The following is a 21,428-nucleotide window of genomic DNA, read 5'->3' on the forward strand; positions in this document are numbered from 1 at the left end:
GATTTAACGCACGCACACATGCTCACACACCCAGTAGGCAAGAGGCACAGGTAAATGGTAAAATAGTGACGGCTCAATTGCATTTATCTGCTTCAGTGTCGTAGCAGAAGTCCCGTGCATGTCATCCGATGCCCAAACAGGTCTTTTTTTTTCTTACTACTTCTTACTTTTGCAAGTAAGAAATTTACATTTTCAGAAATAGACAATTACAAACATTGTTATATTATTGAATAGTGCAGATAAGTATGCAGAGCGAACCCTTTCAGTGTGTCTGTCATTGATGATACACGTGTGACTAACATTTGAATGTTGCAGGTTAAAAAGCTAATTCTACTTTTGCTGGGTAGTTTAATTCATATAAACGGATCATAGTTTGTATTCTAAACATCCAAATCCAAAATATTAACACTTTACTCCATATCCGCCCACCAAAAGTATAGAGTTGAAGTATATAGTGGCGTTACACAGAAACCCTGTCTTGAAGGGGCCGTGAGGTGTAGTTATGGCGATGTCGTATTTCAGTATGACCAAAAAAAACAGTTCTCACAATTTCATACACGGCGTTTGCAAGGTTTTTATTTCACGGTTGCATAAAGCAGCACCTACCCTTTGCTTCTGCATCTCGTCAGAAGATCAGGTTTCACATGTATACCTAAAGAAGTATTAAACTGTTTTTTTTAGATGACGCTCTTCACAAAAAGTACATAGAGCTTCTTCAGACACAACAATGGCAAAACATCAGTCAAAAACCTCAAGTACAAAACCTCTTTAAAGGGATTTCCACAGCTCACTATACTTCTGAAAAATGTGAGATACAAACCTATCAGCGCTGAATTCCCCCCACAATAAATCACTTCCAGATCCTCCCCAATGAAAATAAGGAATGTTTTTTGCTTCAAACCTGACGGCTCAATCCCAATCAAATGATTAAGCGTTTCAATTGGTCTTTGCTGTAACCAAGATGAAACAACGTGGCTCCGAAAACGCAGAGAGAAAGAGACAGAAGTGTCCTAAACGGCTCAAGTTTCCCTGAGTGGAGATTTGATTTAGACCACTATTCCCACCAACAGATTAAGCTTACAGTGGTCTGGTCGAGGTCTCAGGTCCCACGTCGGTCAAGTGAAACACATTCTCCAGGAGTCATTTGATTCTTTCTTGCCGTTTTCCTGACAGATTAGTCGCAAATCAAAATGTTTTTATCAAAATGTCACACATTCAGTTCAGAGACGATCCAAAGGGTACAAGTTGAAAGGCAGTCCACTAAAGGACGTTCATTACTTACAGATAGTTTTTTGACACTTGGGTTTGAACTTGTAACAGAAGTAACAGATATTTTTGCTCTTGGAAAAGTCATTTATATTAATATATAAAAAGCTCAATCTACAAAGTGCATAGCTGTCGTTTTACTAAAGTGGGCAATTTGCTCATCAGAGGTTTTAACAGAAGATCGCTATGGTGACCAAACAAAAGGAATGGATACTTCACCCGAGGTGGCTGAATCGGAGGTGTCAAAATGGAAAATAATAATGAGGTTTGACTAACTGGCTATAATCCCTGGAGATTAACCTGGCCCAAGATGTTCCTTGTCCTTGGAATGTGTGCTTTGAAATCCTGTAAGACTTCACAAATGCAGAAAACAAATCCTCAGAAGTTCCAGCGGCTACGTTTCATTTTCAGTGGTTGAGAACTTGCCTGACGAGAATGAGTGCGCTATTTGATGTAATCTTAATCCAAAGTTTTTCTTACATTTTTCATACATTGTTCCTGAGATATATTCCAAAAAATACTAGAAACACAAATTCTATGTAACAAAATGCTCAAAATGCTACAACAACTACTAGACAAAACACCCGCCTGAACGGGTACAAAACTGCATTCAATGAAAAGACGATGGACGAGCGTGGCAGACGGCTTTAGGCCAAACTGTGCGCCACCCTTCACAATCTGGAGGAGGAAACAGGAAGTGAGTCTCTGCTGCTGCGCCTGGTCACGGGGTCAGAGGTCACAGACTCGTAGTGCTCAGCGACGACGTTATCAAAACACGCAACAGGAAACCTTTCCCTCTCAAAAACAAGAGGTGTCGCACGCAACGTGTGGTGAACCCCCCCCCATCCCTCCTCACTCCCCTTCCTCCACCCTTGGGAGTTTTCAGAGGGGCAGCAAGGTAAGACGCCGCATACAAACTTGTACAACTAGCAGGCCGTTCCCTCCGAGTGGAACCGGACTCAACGTCAGCGGCTGCTCTGTTATGGCGTGTGCAGGGGAATGACAAATTTGCATCCAAACGGTGAGCGGTAGCGGATTCCGACTTCCTGGAAAACCATTTTGGGGATGCCAATGTCACAGAGGTAGACCCGGCTCTCCGTCTCGGCCAGCGGCAGAGGGAGGCCCAAGGAGAGGATCCACTTCGCCTCGACACTCCGATGCGCACTGCCGACGGTGGGATCGATGCTCAGGACGGGGGCCCGGTTCTGGTTGGCCCAGTCGGCGGCGGACTGGTACCAGGACTGCTCCCTCAGCAGGGGGTTCTCGTGGCAGTCCAGGCAGTTGATGACCAGGTCGACGGGGCTCGCCGGCAGGTCTGCGGCGGGAAAAGAACGAGACGTGATGGCGGTGAGCGTAGTTTCCAAAAGCAGCCTCACAAAGACGTTACTGAAACCGGGTCGTAAATAAACGTGAGTCATGAATGATCGTCAACACGCCAATGGTGCTCCACTAGGGGGCAACGTCTATCTGTGCTCTGGATCCCGTTGGACGCACGGCCCTTCCAATCAGTGTCACACACCAGTCCAGCCGCCCCCCCCCCCCGCTGCTGTGTGCTACCTTTGACGCTGGCCACCTGCTTGCTGCTGGTCCTGCCGTAGAGCTGGACCTCGCTTGTCACAGACTCCTGCATCTTGACGAAATTGGGCAGGAAGAGGACGACCTCGACGCCGTGGTTGGCCAAGTGTCTGCCGCAGCTGACGCCCTGCGCCCCCTGGATGTGGGGCCCACACAGGAGGACCACGGTGGGCTTCTGGTGGACGTTTTGGGGGGTGAGTCTGAGGACATTCAAGAGTTGAGGGCGTCACTGCGGGATGGAAGACATCCCGTGTAGTATTCATGAGTGGGACAGCACATAGCTCATGGAACAGACTGGATCATTTCCAAACATGCTAAGGACCACGTCATTTACAACACGCATGTAATAAGATCCAACTACAGGTAGTTTAAGAGACTAGGTGAACTGATCTGCTTCAAAAACTAAAATATCAAATGCTTTGGATTATTGAACAAATTCTTATTATTATCTAGAGATAACCAGAGCAAATACAAAATGATCATTTAATTTATTGAAACCTACTTGGCGCTATGTGATAAAGAACTTACAGGCCTCACTGTCCCTCAGTTAAGGTCGGAGGTCATAACTCAACAATAAGAAAGCGACGAGGCAAACATGGCAACTACTTGCCATAATTGATGGAACCAAGAATTCCTCCCTCTACCAGAATGTCAGGTCATCAGTTCGTGACCTCCAGCTCGAGGTTCTGCAGCAGGACAACGATCCACAACCACCTCTGAATGCCGGGCTAACTGTCATATAATGATCTGAAACATTTACGTGTGACAAGTATGCAGAAAAATAAGAAACCACGGCGCTATACATCTCTTTAAAACATATAGTTGACCTGTTCCAGATGAAGGGAGCTGATCTACTAATGGCAGGAACATTCATTTACACACTGATTCGCTCTCCTCATAAGTGAGATGGCCTATCGTGAATTGGGTTGCAGTGGTTTGTTATTTTTCTCAAAGTGGGTCACCAGACAAAAATTAATTTTCTTAGTTTAAATAGGGACAAGGTTGTTGCATCAGTGTAGGAAAACATTTGTTATAATAAAAAACTATCTGTACGTATTAATTAGATCGCTGAATTTCCAGTTAAATGGGCTCAAAAAAAAGAAACAATAGACACTTTAGGTTCAATCATGCTGCTGCATGATTGCTGCTGAGCAGACTTTTGGTGTGGATAGTAAATATTTCGGACAGCTTTCTAACATCATTCTGATATTTAGAAGCTGCTTCATTTTATGGCAAAAATAATCAACACGGATCACTTTCCAAAACAAACCTTCAGCTCAGCAGAAGGTTCTTTGTCATAACCACAGGCACTTCAGTAATGAATATGGTATCATATTTCTAATCATAGCCCTAAAATGCTCCATTAGTTGCTTTTCATTATTACTGTACATACAAGAAAAATATTTATTTAATGCTCGAGTATCTAAACTGTTTGAGAATGACTTTAATGAATCCGATGACTTGAGGACGAGGCCATACTGGTATTACAATAACAAATTGCACTTTGGAGCAGTAGCTCTGTTGTAAGCGTGAGACACACGAGTCACGGGTTGCTGCTGAATGGATGAAAGAATCGGAGGCAAACAAACCCGTTTGTTATACGAGCCGCTGCAGTGAGGTAAGCAGTGACCAACTGGGCTTCTTCAGGCTGTGCTGCTTTTCTAAGAAAATGAGCTCAGAGGGATGGTTACAGGTTGCAGAGCCCTGCTCAGCGATTGTACAACTACTCAGAAGGACTCAGAAGAACATCCTTCTTCTCATGGAATTGCTCTATTGGCACTGCGCTGAACACCAGACGGGTCGACGGTGAGGTTTCTCACCTGTTTGGTCCGCCCAGCAGAGTGAGAGCCATCTGACTGGAGCAGACGCCGGTGGTCTCCAGCCGGCGCTCGAGGGACAGGCCCCACCGCTCCGCCGCCGCCAGCAGACGCTTGTGGAGCTCGTACGGGACGCTGGGGACCACCAGGCCCGAATCTGCAAAGGGGAGACGGAGAGCACGTTGACGCTGTCCTATGCACGTGATGAAAACATCTTCCCGTTCTACCAAACATCTGCCTCGAGGAGGTGGCCTTTGCCAGGAGCGTCTTGGTACAGGTATTCCTCTGGTAGAATAGAAATGATCTATTACTGTAAGGGGGAGGGGGCGGCTTCCTCCTCCTCATGACCCGGAGGAATATTCTCCATTTCCTCTCCTGATTTTTTCTGTCTTGTCTTTTGCTGCCGTCTGCTCCAACAAAGGGAAGATCATGCGGCAGGATGGCGGATGACTCTGACAGCAGAGTACATCAAAACCATGTGTGTGTGTGTACATACATGCACAGCTGCACCTGTATCCCAGCAGCTCGTTGTGAGAGATTGGGGAGGGCAACACGGGGGCTTACATGGCGGTAACAGTGTGGTAACTATTAAATAAAAGGTAAAAACTTGTTTGTTTTTTTAAAGCAAACCAAATGAATTCATAGAACATAATTTTCGGTTGGAATATGTTTTCAAATTAAGTTTTAATTAACACATAAAAGAACTACTCAGTGGCGACTCGGCAACAACAGCAATTCACTCACATCAGGGTCCAGACTCGACGTTGTTTGTGTCCGCAATTTGTTCTTGTTTTGTTTTCAACCTACTTATCGCTGCATTCAACCACAACCTCTTATTTTTGCTTTTCTCTAGGGGAACATTAGAGATTAGACTAGTATCTATTTTAGAGTAATTAGTAATGATTGGGTTATTAAATCCACAGGGTTAAAAAAATACTATTGTAATAATTAAAAACATAAAGTTCGGGAAAATCAAATGTTTACTTTAACAGAACCTCAATTTCAAAACTGCAGAATTTCTTCTAACCGTTTTTTTCCCAGTTCTTGGGCATGTGCCCGAGCAGGAGCACATCTGGGTGGATCAGAGAGCCCCTCCGCGCGGCCGTCACCACGGACATCCGGTCCGGGTTAGAGTTGTTCTTGCTTAACGGACGCGCATCGACGGTCAAGTCCTCGACGGCCTCCCGCGGACCCGCCGGGCCTGGTAGCCTCGTCGCCACGCGGGAATTTTGCTCGCTGCCACACAGGAAAGCACGCCACGTGACACACGAACACACACACCCACCTTCCCCCCGCACACGAGATACCTACTCAGAGACACAGAGACTCCTGCCGTGCTTGGCTGACATTCTTGCTTATCTTAGGGGCGGCCCTGCTCTCTCCTCCCACTGCCCTTTCATTGATACCGCACGAAGGCCGCCAATTTATGAATAGGACAGAAATGCCGATCCAACTGCCTCTTGTCATGCAAATGGCTGCCTCCAGTGCACAAGTGGCTCCACCCGCCAGGTGAGCCTCTTAATAACTCTGCTGAAGTATTTGGTAGCTGAAGTTGCAGCTACCAAAAATATGCACTCCTCCCTTGCACACACACACACACACACACACGCACGCACACACACTCTCTTGATGTGGGCCAAAAAAAAAAAAACTAGCTGAACCGGGTAGCCGTGAGTGTGCGGCAAGGGTAAAATAAAGTGAGCTGGGATCCTTCAAGGATGACAAGGGAACGGACGGGACTGAAAGCAATGCGCGGCGGCTGGACGCGGGCCATGTGTGACGGAGGACGCCGCCGCGCTCGCGGAGGGTTGAACAAGGATGTTCCATCCCAGACTGTGTTGACCCGCAGCACTCTGAGGAGGTAGCAAGACGAGGACCACGGAATGCGTTAATCTGTGAGATTCCTTTAGATTTTTCTTCCCCATTTTGGTCATATATTTAAGGCACATCGATAAAACCATGCAAAGTTAAGCCTCCTTACATTTGTCTTCAGCACCAGTGAACGCCACTGCTCGAGTAAAAAGTTTGGTTTACTAATATTAAAACTCAACTGCACCGTGGCCCATAAATAGAAATGTTGATTAAAAAAAATGTCTCTGCGGCCCTTGAACATCATATTTAATGAAGTGTGTGTATGGAGCCAAATTCAGGTCAAAAGTTTGAAAAACAAATGTGAACCTCAAAGTATAAGTTTTGGTCTTGAACATTAAAAAAATATATATAATATATTTGAAAAATGATGAAAAGTATTTTTGGGTTGAATATAGTTTTGAGGTTTGTTTTCAATCTTCACATATATATATATATATAGATATTTTGATATTCGGTGTATTATATATTTCGGTTGCAGATTTTATATTTTCAGATTTAAATCTTAAACTTTTGACCCTTTTGAGAGGGGCGTGTATTCATGACCATACGGCTGTACTTGCTGGAACTTTGGGGTTGCATCCACATAGTTAAAAGCCTCCCAAATATAATGTCAACGGTTATAAATCCTGACATGAGAAACTCTCATCACAGAATCCAGCACACGGTCGAGATCACCGTGGTATACTATTCATTTTCTAACTGACTGCTGGGGTGTTTTCCAGACAAAGATATTTAGTGTAGAAGTATAGTTGTGTGAAATAAAATCCAATGTGAAAAACAGGTTGTGCATACGTTTGAGCACCTTTATCATTTGCTTGATCTGAAAACTCTTCAATGCTGATTAACTGCAACCCATAATTAGCCTTCAATTCCACAGAAAGGTGCTGCATCCAATCATTAGAAAAAGGTATTCTAGGTGGCCAATTGCAAGGTGTGCTTCTCTTTGATTTTGAGCAGTGGCAAAATGAGGGCATCCAAACAGCTGTCAAATGATCTAGAAACACAGATTGTTCAGCAGGATGGTTTAGGGTTTCCGCTGTGAGGGCTGTTATTGAGAAATGGACACTGCACACACGCCACAAACAAGCACGCTTGGATTTTGCCAAACTACATTCGATTGAGCCAGGTTCCGTTTGGAACACAGTGCTGTGGACTGATGAGACAAAGAGAGCCATTTGGTCACAACAAGAGGCGTTACGCATGGAGGCCAAACAACACAGCATTCCTGGAAAATATCTTACTGAATTGGAGATGTGTTGAAAGGAAGAATGGTCCAAAATACTTTCAGCGGGAATCCAGACACTCATCAGAGGAAGCGTCTAGGGGCTGTTATCTGTCGGGGTGCCTGTCTAATTCTGTTCGCATATCAAATGAACCTTATTTCACTGCTAAAATATCGTCCATGTCCAGGTATTATGAGACAGAATGAACTCTCATTATGTGAGAGTTTAGTTCTGTCACACCGTTATTTGCTGCTCTTAATGAACCCTTTCCGTGTCAGCATTGGATGCAGGGAATTACCCACAAGTCAATGCAATGTGACATTAAAAAAACGGGGTAACCGGTGAATGGAGATGTAAAAAAAAAAAAAAAAAAGACTAAGGACGTCACACACGTGGGCACATGAAAATGTATACATTTAAAACATTATGGATTAAAGATGGACAACATGACAACATGAAATCCGACGATATTTAATCATTTACACATCAAATATGTAATTTTGTCATAAAACTGTAAAACATTAATTCAAATGAGCTCTCATCTCATTAGGAAGGAGCCTGAAAGAAGTTCAAATCTGAGAGTTAAACACGCGACATGTGTGTCCTACTCAAGCATTTACCAGGTGACATCAGCGAAGTCCCCGAGGGTTCAGGGCTCGCTGTTTAGGGGAGACAGAAACCTAAAACGCTTCACAACCCCACGATTTCCCCCTAGTGATCAGGAGTAGATCCCTGCACACGCACGAGGTTCACATAAATCCCAAGGTCACTGCGTTATCTGGGTTCAAATAGTTGGGGAATCACACACACATCTCTATTTTGCATCCTGCTTTCTCCAAAAGTGGTATGGTACATGTACATAAACAAATGGAGAAGGAGAACCAGCCCACAGTTGGCTTGATTGCAATTTGTGCTGCGGCCTGGCCTGTATGCGTCGCACAGCTGGAGTCAATCACACCGCAGGACGCCGAGACAATAGCCGATCTAAACTTTACACGGACTGCAAGAGCGCTTCGCACAATTAACAATGGTCTATAGAAACGGCCCCCGTCAAACTCCCATGCCAGCGCGTTATGGCAACGCTCGCACACAGGCGGGAACTTGGATATTGTCTGTGTGTTCTCATGACGTCGTTGCCGTCTGTTTACTGGCATAGATTCCGGGTGAGGAGCGCCGCGGTTCGTTCCCGCTTCGGAGGTGCTGTTTATGTAAGCCTGAGCGGCGGCACGCTAATTACAGAGTGCAGAGGACGCGGATTATGATGACAACCCTGGGAAGCAGATCGGCCTGCACGGCAAGAAAAGGAGTCGAAAGGAGCGGGTCCCCCGCCGAGTCCCCCAGTGTCACGGGCCCCGTCCCGGTCGTACTGGTCAGGACGGGCGAGATCGCGCACATTCAACGTTGGGTGATGACGAGAGAGAGAGAAGCATTTCCCCGCCCCGCACCACCTGATCTTGGGACCAGAAGCGGGTGGAGTTTCATCCCTCTAGTGGTGGTACGACACCTGCGCTCACACACCCCGAGTGACGGCGGGGGCCTGTCCCAGCACGCCACTAGCTTATGTTTGTATGGAGCGGTTATGTAACGCTCAGGTTCCTAAAGTAAGCTGAGCTGTGAAGAATGGCGGGTTCAGCCTCTGTGTGGACCGATTACAGGGGGAAGAGGGGGGGAGACAAAAGCCACAATGACCAGTGTCCAGGTTACGATTCCAGTCAGCGTGACCTTTATCGGCCCAACGCATCAACTGGGACCCCCCCCCGTCCCATGGTGCATGTGGCTCTTTCCTCATTGTGTTCAGCAGAATGAGATGCTACAGCACATTCCGCAGTGAGCGTGAAAAAAACAAAAAAAGACGGTGAAAAGCTGGAACCGTGCTTCCAAGCGGTGTTTGGTCAAACGCTGGGAAAAAATGAAACAGTCCTTCCAGAACAAACAGTGTGCTCACACAGCGGTCACGCTCACCGGTAACGCCGCTCTGCACAACAAGGACTCACTGGGTTTCTTTCCTCATATCACGCATACAAATGCGGCCAGGACAATCTCTTCTCAGCACACACCTTGTTTTTCCCCAAACAGTGTGACCGATAACTTGGCTGTTGAATTTTCTAATTAACAGTGTGTTGATCGAGATCTCAGTACTGTTTGACTCCACCACCCCGTCTGTGGCACTCACTTCAAATTCCATTGGTAACTATAATGAAAAAACGTGTCTTAAAAAAGGCAGTAAAGATGTATAATTAAATTTAAAAAGCCTGTAAAGCATAAAGCCACTGTATTATATTGAAAAGCAGATGCCAACAGGAGTTAAAGCTGCATTTACTGGTGTCCCAGTGAGTACTAAACCCTGGAAAAGTGTGTACATCTGATTAACTCGGAATGAGCTTCATGGCGATTGCTTTTAAAAGGGAATATGTAACAACACTAGTTTCTTTTTTTTCCCCAGACTAGCGTGCATGGGTCACATCGGCAACAACATACTCACGAGTCAAGAGGCCTTAAGAACACGTGTGTGAGCGTGTGCGGTTTCTTCTCACCGGTGCAGTACTCTTTGCCCCCGGGCTGGGGCACCGTTATCTGGCGGTATACGACGGGCTTGGCCTCCAGGATGTTCTCGTCGTGGCGATAGGACGCGGGCTTCTGATCGCCCTGCGCGCCGTGATGCTGCGCCCGGCTGCCGCCGGCCCCGCCCATCTGGGAGAAGACGGCGGCCTTGTCGAACAGAGCCAGGTTCCCCTCGAAGTCGAAGTCCGCCCCCATGTTCTCGTCGGTCCCGGCACCGAAGCACTCGTCGTCCCTTGTCCTCGCCGGACCGCCGGCTCCCCCGTTCCTCGCGCCGCTCTTCTTTTGCGTGGCCTGCGTCGGCCCTCTGCTGTTAGAAGCGGCGGGGGCTGGAGACGTTAAGGTGGGGGGCAAAAAGATGCATGTCAGTCATCAACACGCCCAGCGGCCCAGCTTTAGACTTTCTGAGAGTCCTTGCAATGTGGATTACATGAACTTCATCTTTCTACTAATTTCTACGTCCTAGTAATTCTGATGAGTTCAACTTCGTAGAGGAGTGAAGATATTTTACTCCCATATGTTTCACTTTTACTTCTGTGTATTCCAATTTTAAAATGACTGGACGTAATGTTGACCAACAATGATCTAATATAAAAGTGAAAAAGCTAATTTGCATGCATTAATCTATGCAAAATTTTAGGCCACGCACCCCCTTCTACATCGCAACCTCGTTCATGCACGCCCGACCCCGCCCAATTAAAAAAGAAAAACAGCCTATTTGTAGCTGCAATTAAGTTGGACCAATGAAAGTTTGCTCATACGTGGTATTGTTATCTAATATTTAGACGGCTGTAGCATCTTGCACTGTCACCAAAGACCGAACAAAGGGGCAACTGCAACATTGTTTGTTCCGATTGGGTATTAATATAATACAAACTACAGGTGATGCCTCGAAACACGTGTCAATAAATTCTAGTTACGTCACTTTTTAACAGCAATATGGATGACATTTAATTTACAAATCAACTATACATAGCGGTTTACATTAAAATAAAAAAATGTAGTTACACATCATGACAGAGGTGAGCTGCACACAACAAGGCTGAAAAGAGGAGCTCAAGTGCATTTATTTATTATATATTAGGGTGCCCAAACCGCACTTTAGGAATCCCTGATCTATGCGATTACGGTAATGTGGCCAAGATTAATGCAACTAAATATTTTAACGGAGTTAACGTGCCTTTGTTTACTTCTGGAAGTAAACTGCAGTCAGTTACATTGGAAAAGGCAAGACTGTAGCTCATGATGGATCACCATTAATCGAGATTAATGAACTTCAAAATGTGCGATTAGATTAATGTTTCTTAAGCTATTGACCCTCGTCTTGATAGAAGTTATCGTTTTTATCAAATGACAAACAGTCCAAAATGTGTTCACAGCTCCGTAAAACCTGGATACCATTTATCAATTGCTGTTATAATGCAAGAAAAAAACAAACATTGAGAAGGTTTAATATTCCGCCTGGACAACAGAAGATAGTTAATAGCGTGACAGCGCTCTTGGTGAACGAGGGCCAATTTTGGCTTCCATCACAGCAGCCGGACCGTCCATCAGCGTGCTGCACAAACGTTCCTGCACTCAGCAAAACCTGATTGCTGGTGGCTCCTTTTGTTTTACGTTGCTCCGTCTGCTACTTTTCTTACTCTCTCGGTTGGTTACTTTGGCCCCGCCGAAAACCAAACAAGCAGCGCACACACACACACACACACACAACGGCAGACCGAGCGGTATTCAATAAAGTTTACATACGTGTGTGTGCAAACAAAACAAAAAAAAAAACCCTAAATGAACAGAGGACAAGAAAAAAGAAAAGAAAGAAAACTGGAAAAACCTGGCCTTCAACACCAACCACGCTGAGCTCTCACGCTAACCGGGAGACAAGAGGCTCAGTCTCACGCTACTGTCACTGTGACAGCTAAGGTACTTTGGACTCTCTCACGCAAGATACTGGGAGGCTCAGTCACAGCACACAGGTATCTGTACCAAGCCACCCGCCGACTGCAACACACCTCGACACCTGACACGAGACCACAATCAGGCCACACAGCCACCTGCAACAGGCAGCACCCCACGTGTGGTCCTTCCGAACGCCATTTGGTCACGTTAGAGGTCTAAATTCCCCGGTGTGAGCGGGGGCGAAAGCCAGCGGCCGCATTAGCGCACGCCGACCACGTCTTTATTTACGAGGAAGTGTTTTGTCATGCCGCGAATCTCAGTATCTGAATGAGCCGGGCAGAGCTCCAAGTCAAACAGGCTAATGAATAACAAGCGGGGAGGGATGAAGAGTGAACGTTGCCGATTTCCGTTTATACAGAACCTGCAACCGCAAATTAGCACACAGGTTCACTGCCAGGACTATTGCACACGGAAATGGAGGCTATGCCGAATCTGTACCGAGACAAGGCAATAATTAAGGAAATTTATATCTCTATTTTACGGTCATCTCCCAACTGGTCAGCAGGAAAACGCGATATTCAAGGGTCCTCTGGAGGCACTCTGGATCAAAGTAAGCCTTAAGAAAAGAAATCAGCCGATCTGGGTTTGGATACAAACAAAACCCACCATCTGAAGGCGGGTAAATGCGTCCAAATGCAAGACCCAAGGGACCTCTGGGAATAACATGAAACGCACAAACCCACACAGACAGTTGCTCTCTGCTCAGTGGTGGAGGTCTGTAATCATACTGGGAATATGAAGATAAAATAATAACCTTTCCAATAAGCATGTATCACACATCGGTTTATAGGAAATATGAAGCGGCGATTTACGGCCCACAAATTCACTCTCTATATGGAAGGAAAAATGCTGGTTTGGGGTCGTCTGGGGGGGTCGACCTGCTTGGGTCTGAATTCCACTCGCCATCATTCACAAAAGTGGTTTCTGAATTCCCATCCAACTCTCCCAGAAAGATAAGCGGCAGATATTCAGAGAACCATTCCTGGAATCCGCAATCTTGTATAAGCAACACTCCCTCCCTGCTTCCCCCCTGTGTGGCTGGGGGGCTTCTTGGGAGCACGGCGTTGCGTGTGAAAGGACGGGCCCTGCCCAGGCCACTCAGCACTCTGGTCCCATGCAATTTGGGCATTAGCTCCCCCGCCACCAGTCTGGGAGCTAGAGATTAAAATGGAGAAGAAGAAAAACAACACCACAAAAAGGTAAACAGTGCTTCCACAATTGATATCGCATTTTTTCCCTTTTGCCTCCCGAGCACAGTGGGAGAACAGGGCTTCCTGTTGGGGGGGAGGGGGGGGTTTCCTGTGCTGAACAGGAGTCACGATGTGGAGAGAGAGAGAGAAAGAACGGGAGGGCACCGAGGCACGAAAGCCTGGCTTTTGCATAACCTCTTTAGGAGCACATGCGGGAAAGGAGGGAGGGAGGGAGGGCGGGAGGGGGAATGTTTATTGATCTTAGTCACACACATATTGTAAAGAGGAACTTTGGTACAAGCCTTTAGCACGCTATGGGAATCCTAGGAGGGGAGGGGAGGGGAGGGGTGGGGAGTCCTAGCAGGAGGGGGTGAGGTCCGGGCCCGAGCTTCTGTATGGGAATCAGTGACATGCAGCGAGTGAGTGGCTAGGAGTCTTGCTCGTAGTGCAATGTCAGCCCCTTTCATTTAATAAGAAACCAATTCAGGTTTTAAAAAGACGGACGTCTTTTTGCGCCAGCTTTGTCTACCATGCACAGGAAAAGCGCCATGGCAGAGGTGCTCTTTACTACCCGGCTGAAGAAGATCACGCATTATGATAGCCAATGCTATTGACCTCCGACTCCTCTATTGTTTGCCGATCCCGAGCGTGAAAGTGAACCGGCTTCAACGGAGCCTGGCTGAGGCCACGGGGCTGTCCAAGCAGACCTCCAAGCAGACAAGAGGAAATGCCGTTTTTAGGCGTCATCCAATCAGGGACGGTTACGGCGTGAACGTACATGTGTGACGGGTACACAAGGGAATACAGATGTGCATTTCTGTGTGAATATGTGACTGACACATGTGAGGGGAGAACACTCAAGCACATTTTGGATATTAAAAGTGAAATAAAAGTACCATGAAATGAAATGTGGCATTATGAAATAAAAGTACCATGAAATAATTAAATGTATTTAATAATTATGTATTTATTGCCTCATTTATTTATTTCATGATGTATTTCAAATGCATATTTCATGTATTTACGTATTTATTCATTTATTTAATTTTGACTAAAATGGCATTCCATAACGATGACTCTGATCACATTCTAGAATACACCCTCGCACCCTAATTTCCTCAGGCAAAAGCCTGCACCAAAACACTGTCGCAGACTTGGAAAATACCCACAATTCATAGCATTGCGACGTTAAGCACAGGGTTACCAGTGGAAGTTAGAACTTTAAAAAGTTAAACGACAACGGCACGAGCGTGTTCAGCGTGGCGTATTACATTACGAATACAAATTCATTACAACAAATTTATTAAGGATTAAAGATGGAACATGAAACACAAGAAAGCAGAGGACATGAAACTGTTCCACAGCTAGTTTATTCATGAACTTTATTGTGTTACTTAAGAGAATTACTTAAGCTTTGACCAATACCTTGTCTTGTGAGGCAAAATGGTAAAATAATGTCATATGTTGCAGCAACATTTTGTCTTTTGTATTTAACCAATCGTTCTGACCAATTATTATATTTGGCCTTTTCAGTATTTGAATATGTATTACAAGCCCATCTGGCACTTTTTTTAAACGGATGCTTCTTTTTATTACTGTAACACCGACAATCCCATGGGAGTAATAAAGGATTTATCTATTGATGTGTTAAAACTCATCAGTAACTTGCACTGCATGAAATTGTCCCTTTATTACCATGAACAAGTGGAATATCATTTTTGATCCCACATCCTGGTGCAATCGCACTAAAACGGATGCCGGAACATCCTTCCCATTGTGGACTAGAGAACATTACGCACGTCTGCTGTACAATCAAAAAACGCGACGTGGAGTGACTTGCCCTTTTCAGCCCGTCTAGGGTTGCAACGTTTCTAAATTTCTAAAACAATTAGTGGAAACCAGCAGAGTGAATTCTTGACATGCTAAACACGTCTCAAACGACGAATAACTCAACAATAATACTGTCATTTAATAACTAGGAAATGATGAAATCTTTACATAAAATGAGCTTTCCGGACTCAGGAAAACATGTGTCAAACTGTGTTCATATTTTGGAACATCTTTTAAAGTAGCTTTTGTTATGTCACTGTATTAAATTGCAGTCTACTTTGTTTATGACCTGCAGTGTTGGATGTCGCAGGCTTTAGGACCTGATTCTCTTATCTGCAGCTAATGCTGCCACCAAACTTTAATCTCCATCATTCATTAGAACACCAAAACAACAAAAGTTACACACATGTCAAAAAATGAATTTGTCCTAGTTTGAATTCAAGGGATTACCAACAAACGAGGATTTCCTTTATGTAGCATTAAACATGTTCACTCCTTATAAAACAGGTCTTTTGTGCTCTATCAGACAGTTAACCGGGAATGGTGAACGGCTCACCCGTGTGCCTACCTCTGCGTAGGATGGTGATTGGTGCAGTAGCGGACTGGGAGCTGCTTGTCACATGAGGAAGAGCGACTCTGTTACTCTGACCGCGGCGTGCTGATGCGTTGATGCTGGATTCCGTTGCAGCTCCCTGACCGGTGCCGGGCTTGTTGACTGTACTGTGGATGTCTAGGAACTTCAACTCCTTGATATCAACGGCACTATAGAAGACAAAAAAAAAATGAGATTACTCACAGCTGGGATTGCCCTCCACCTCTGCCACCCATCTCAGGATAGAAGATGACTGACTGTTCACTATGCAAAGTATTTAAATCAGCCTCAACCAAAACACACATGGTGATATAAATGAAGAAGAAAAACGAAAAGAACTTCACACTTCTCTCGTACCTGAAGGTGACCTCGGGAAGAGGACATCTGACACCGTTGTGATAGGGCTGCTTCAGGGAGATGGTCTGGCTGCTGTGATCGACAGATGAAACCTCTCCTTGATAGATTCCCAACGTCAGCCCACAGTTTATGGAGACAACACTACCCAACCAGTCTGCGGCCATTCTGTTCGCTGTGATTCTGTGGTTCTGAAACATAAACAACAAGAGTTATTTGTGACAGTTCTACACAAACACAGACATTTTAGAGGTTGATTTAGGTATTTTAGACTTGGTGTCTTTGTCAAAATTGGAGGATTGTTTTGGTGGGAACTTGGACTTATTGGAGCTGAGGATTCCTTAAATCTTGGCTCTATGGCATTCATTTAAGGTTTGCTCATCCGGCTTCCCCTCTATGAAGCATTAAACAAAACTCAAATTAACTATTTCAGCATTAAACACAACTCAAATGAATTATCTTAGAAAATGGTGTTGCTAAGTGTATGGACACCCACGTTTCCCACTGTAAACGAAGACGTCATACAAAGTGGCCGCCGCAGCGCCTAATCTTAATTACCCAGCTGAGTGGTCCACGTGAGTTTACGTTACTTCCACAAGCTAGGAGGAGACTAAATGGTAATCAAACCAGTTCAATATGACCGGACAGCGTATTGTGACGGGGCGCATTACATCGGGCACATTTATACGTTAAGTTACGTGCGGTGTGCGAATAATCAGCTTAACGTTACCGATCATTTCAAAAAGGTTTTCACCTCTGTCTGAGGCTGAATTGACTATAAAAAAAAACATAGATAGGGAAATGACCATAAAATAACATCCATATGAGGGCAGTGTTCAGAGAAATAGGCAAACATCACAACTACGCCGTGCTAACTAGCCGGGCAGCTAAGATTAGCTTCGCCAGCATCCGCGGCTGCTCGCTTGGTATTTAAGCGGACTGTCGGTCACTCGAGTCTCGCGTCGGCTCCTCCTGACTACCCAACCCGCGTGCGTGCAGTCGTTAACGGACACTTACGCCTTGTCGATAAATGTGTAGCGAGGCGTCAAGGAAAGCCAAAGCGCCAACGGTTTGTTTGTTCCGCTTTCCGGTCTAATGTGCGACGTCACTTCCCTTGTGGCCCACGTGGGTTTGTTGTGATTTTTTCCCCTTTCTTTCTATGAAGTTTAAACCAGTGGCCATCACATACAAATGGATTAGGTTAAGATGCCATTACTATGGAGGACATTTAGATCTGTTTTAAAATCAAGCAAACAATAGGACCAAGATGATCATTACAACATGGTTTATTTGGGTTGTCGATTAAAGGACCACATGTCCTTGCATGCTACACAATCATTGATACAAAGTACAAAACTGTATCACCTACTGGAGTATTCCAAAAATCATGGGAACATGTTTGGTGTCCTGATAATCTCAAATAGATTTCACCTCAAAACAAACACTAGGCATATAAAATACAAAAATAACTTGATATACACACAAAATCACATTTTGGGATACAAATGTAGCTTCACTGTCTGACATCCACATTATAGTGGAATTTAAAAAATAATTTGCTGACATATATAAATTGTATTCCCGTGTCCCAGAGGACAAACAATTGCAACAGTAATGTCCATCCGGTAAAACATACCGTGTATTCCAAAGTTCAACAATGCAACTTAGTCTCAGTGTTTTACGCCTTCTTAACGGGAGCGGTTTTACTTTAAAAACACAGCAGGTATCTCCTTATACTTCACCGAGAACCACCAACCGTGTGCAGGAATATCTCTTCAAGAACCAAAAAAAACATCACAAAGATTTGCTCACACAAACGCAGACAATCTGCAACAAGCACATTCAATCATCTGCTTCAATGCCCTTATCTCTGTAAATCAAATTCAGCATCTGGTGCCTAACATCTTGACCCATATTCAAACAGTGACTCTCCATACAGTGTTAAGAGTCAACTCAACACCACCTATTGAGTCACACACACTGTAAATAGCTTCACTCCTCACTCCTCGCTCGCATCGTCGCTCTCAGGTGGCAGCGCTTGTGCTTCATGGTGAGGCCGTATTCTGGCGTCATGTCCAGCGGCTCTCCGGGTATCGCGTGGAAGTGCAGCTTCTGGACGATGATCGCCAAGAAGAGGTACACCTCGTTCCGAGCGATGACCTCGCCGATGCAGCGCCGCTTGCCCATGCCGAAGGCCATCACCCTCTCCCCCTTCAGCTTGTTGATCTCGGTGCCGTCGGCACTCAGGAAGCGGTCCGGGTTGAAGGTGGACGGGTCTTTCCACAGCTCGCTGAAAAGAGCACAGGATGGAGGAAATAAGACGCGCTGCACTATAATACAACTGCTGAGTCAGTCGTCTTCAACTGTCTTGATTAAGAAACTTACGGATCTTGGTTGACCTGCCACTGATTGATGAAGACGCAGGTGTCTTTGGGAATGAAGTAGCCATTCAGAGACGTGTCCTTTGTGGTGCTGAAAAGACAAAGGGCAAAGTGTAAGTCTGCCGCGTACTCGCAGGTTTACATAAAGGTTCACGTGGCGTGTTTGCCCCGGGACTTTAGCACGTCATCAACACTCATTTCCACTCATTACTCTAATCTTAAAAAGGAGATAGACCTCACCAGTGAGGGATGGTGAAGGGCAGGAATGAAGAATGGCGAAGGGACTCCAGGATGAAGGCCTCCAGAAAGGGAAGGTTGGGTTTGTCGGAGAGAAGGGGAGAGCGATCCAGACCCACTTTGTCCTCTGGAAAAAGATTTTTAAAAAAGATCAAAATGAGCATCCCTGCATAGCGGTTAATGTTTCCACTTTTGAGCTATAAATGGAATACCCAAGGAAATGTTTTGTATAAAATATAACTGTACTTACTCAGCTCTTGATGAAGCCTCTCTTGTATCTCCGGATGAGCCACCATGTACATCACTGACCATGACAATGTCGTGCTGACGGTGTCAAAACCTGGACGAGAAACATAGATTGTTGTAAGGAAACTTATTTATACAGTTGCTTATTCATTTATACATCTCAAATGATTAAAGTCCCTTCGTGACCCGATCATTCAACATGCGGAGAAAGTCAACCTACCCGCTCCAAACAGGTCATTGACAATTCCCACAATCTTCTCGTCTGACATCTGCACGTTGGAGTTCTCGTCCAGCTTTCGGTCCTCGCAGTGATCGATCAGGGAGTCGGTGATGTCACGAATGTGGTCCTGAAAGAAGATGATCGCCCGTTCATACGCAGCTATTGAAAAGGGGGAACAGTGGGTCCTTCTTTGAGATAGAAACCCGAAAGAGACGCGTACCTTGTCATAGGTGGCGTAGTGCTCGCTGACGATCTTCTGCACAAATATGTTGAAGCGCGCATTGATGTCCTTAAACTTTGTCATCAAGGCGTTGGGCAAGAAGCGGAGAGCCGGGATGAAGTCGGCGGGGTTGCCGCTCCCTGCCACCTGGCTGAACTCGTCGCTGAGGTTCACCAGGCTCAACAGCTCCTGGTCGTCGTGGCTGTAGCGGCGACCGAAGCACATGCCGCAGATCACGTTGGCGACGGAGACCACGATGTGGCGGAAGGGGTCGAAGCTGCCGTCGCTCGCCATGACGTCTTTGAGCTGCTGGATCAGGTACTTGCCTTCCTTGAGGATGTGCTCCTCCAGCATGCACGAGTACTCCGGCGTCGTTCCCTCAAGGGTGGAGAAGGAGCGCAGGGCGCTGTAGGCCAGCTTCCTGCGGGCGCGCCAGACGCCGGCCTGGTCCGTGCTGAAGGCCAGGCTCTTGCCGTCGTTGATCAGCCTGAAGCTGTACAGGTCGGGTCGGCCAGCGAAATCGTCCCCTTGCTTGATGAGGGCCTGGCGCAGCGTGTCATTGCCACTGAGCACGACCACGGGCCGCATGCCGATTTGGATCTGGAAGATGTGGCCGTAGCGCTTGCTCATGGCGGTGAGGCTGAGGTAGGGCCTGCTGCCCAGCTCCAGCACGTTCCCGATGAGGGGCAGGGGCTTCGGCCCGGGCAGCCGGCGGAGCCCCTTGGGGATCTCGGTGTGGAAAAACTTGTAGATCAGGTAGACCAGACACAACGTTGTCATGGCAACCAGGCCTTCAGATGCCGACACCGGACCAACGAGTGGTAGCATCATAAGCACCATGATGACAATTTATTTTCTTTCTTTTTTGAAATGGCTTCTGCACAACCTAGAAATTAAATAGGAGGGGCATTAGAATAGTGTGGCAGGGAGGAGGAGAAGTATTGTGCAACATGTTGACTGCACGCGCCATAAAGTAACTGAAGAAACTGGTGCATGGCAAGTGCATGTTATTAATTACTCCATAAGAGTGTATTCTGCACCAAAAAAAACTTTTTCACAATCCTATATGCAACAGAGTGTGCTTCTTTACTTCTACCCAACTATGACTCAGGGCAGAGCCCATTATTACAACAGTGGTTTAAAAGAAAGATTAGGAAGGTGCAACAGCAAACACACACAATTATCAACAGCATTGCAATACTGTGTTTTAAGTTGCATTAATCTTACCTTAGATGCACGGCAACAGAGCAGCAGTTCTGTGATCTCAGAAAGATGGCAGAAAAAAGAGCTTTTAGTTGAGGTAATACTCGAGTTTACTCTCTTGATCTTGTCTCCTAAACAGAGAATGGGCTCGTGCTCTTATAGTGCGCACCACAACTTCATTGGCTGCTCTTCGTGACGTAATGACCCCCCCCCCCCCCACAACCCCTCCCTCGCGCTCTCTGTTTCTCATGAATGAAGCACTGAGAAAAGGTGTGTGTGCGTGTGTATATGTGAGCGTGTGAGCGTGTGTTTATGTGTGCGTGCCTGCAGTAATTGCATATTTTACAATTGTGGAATGAAAGCTTTCAGGTTGTTGTATGTTTTTTTTTTTTTGTTACATCATAAGGACTATGGTACACGTTGTAATGCACATGAAATACTTTGGTCTCATCCGTGCCAGCAGATGATGGATGGTGCGTGATAATACAAATACCAATTGAATCCACTCGGACATCAATATAACACAAATGGATCATGCGTGTGTGGAGGTTTCAAACCGACTTTAATCAGGAAAGTTTCAATGTCGAGGGAAATTTATTTTATCGGCCGAGACCGAGACGAACTATTTGTCTTTTGCAAAAAGAAAGAAACTATCTCAGATACGTTAAAGGCAGTTATACCGTAAAT

General features: G+C 45.7%; 2 protein-coding genes across 5 annotated transcripts; both read right to left on the minus strand.

Moving 5' to 3' along the window:
• Positions 1-549: 549 nt before the first annotated feature.
• LOC120832968 (enhancer of mRNA-decapping protein 3) lies at positions 550-17,391 on the minus strand. 4 transcript variants are annotated; one of them, XM_040199726.2, is made up of 7 exons: positions 17,252-17,391; positions 16,238-16,425; positions 15,857-16,050; positions 10,288-10,641; positions 4,662-4,815; positions 2,824-3,041; positions 550-2,581 (listed from the first exon to the last, which is right to left on the minus strand). In XM_040199726.2, exons 2-7 carry the CDS (start codon positions 16,399-16,401, stop codon positions 2,247-2,249), a joined length of 1,419 nt encoding a protein of 472 aa, XP_040055660.2. In that variant the 5' UTR covers positions 16,402-16,425; positions 17,252-17,391; the 3' UTR covers positions 550-2,246. The 4 variants fall into 4 exon arrangements, with proteins under 4 accessions (XP_040055660.2, XP_077941443.1, XP_040055633.2 ...); XM_078085317.1 differs by having other exon boundaries at positions 16,793-17,382; XM_040199699.2 differs by having other exon boundaries at positions 15,845-16,050; positions 17,252-17,343.
• Positions 17,392-17,504: 113 nt separating this feature from the next.
• On the minus strand, positions 17,505-20,932 carry cyp1a (cytochrome P450, family 1, subfamily A). Its single transcript, XM_040166804.2, has 7 exons — positions 20,766-20,932; positions 19,539-20,424; positions 19,319-19,445; positions 19,103-19,192; positions 18,856-18,979; positions 18,620-18,706; positions 17,505-18,524 (listed from the first exon to the last, which is right to left on the minus strand). The coding sequence occupies exons 2-7, from the start codon at positions 20,376-20,378 to the stop codon at positions 18,227-18,229; spliced, it is 1,566 nt and encodes a 521-aa protein (XP_040022738.2). The 5' UTR covers positions 20,379-20,424; positions 20,766-20,932; the 3' UTR covers positions 17,505-18,226.
• Positions 20,933-21,428: the final 496 nt, after the last annotated feature.

The sequence above is a fragment of the Gasterosteus aculeatus genome, chromosome 12, assembly GCF_964276395.1.
Source record: "Gasterosteus aculeatus chromosome 12, fGasAcu3.hap1.1, whole genome shotgun sequence".
NCBI lineage: Eukaryota > Metazoa > Chordata > Actinopteri > Perciformes > Gasterosteidae > Gasterosteus > Gasterosteus aculeatus.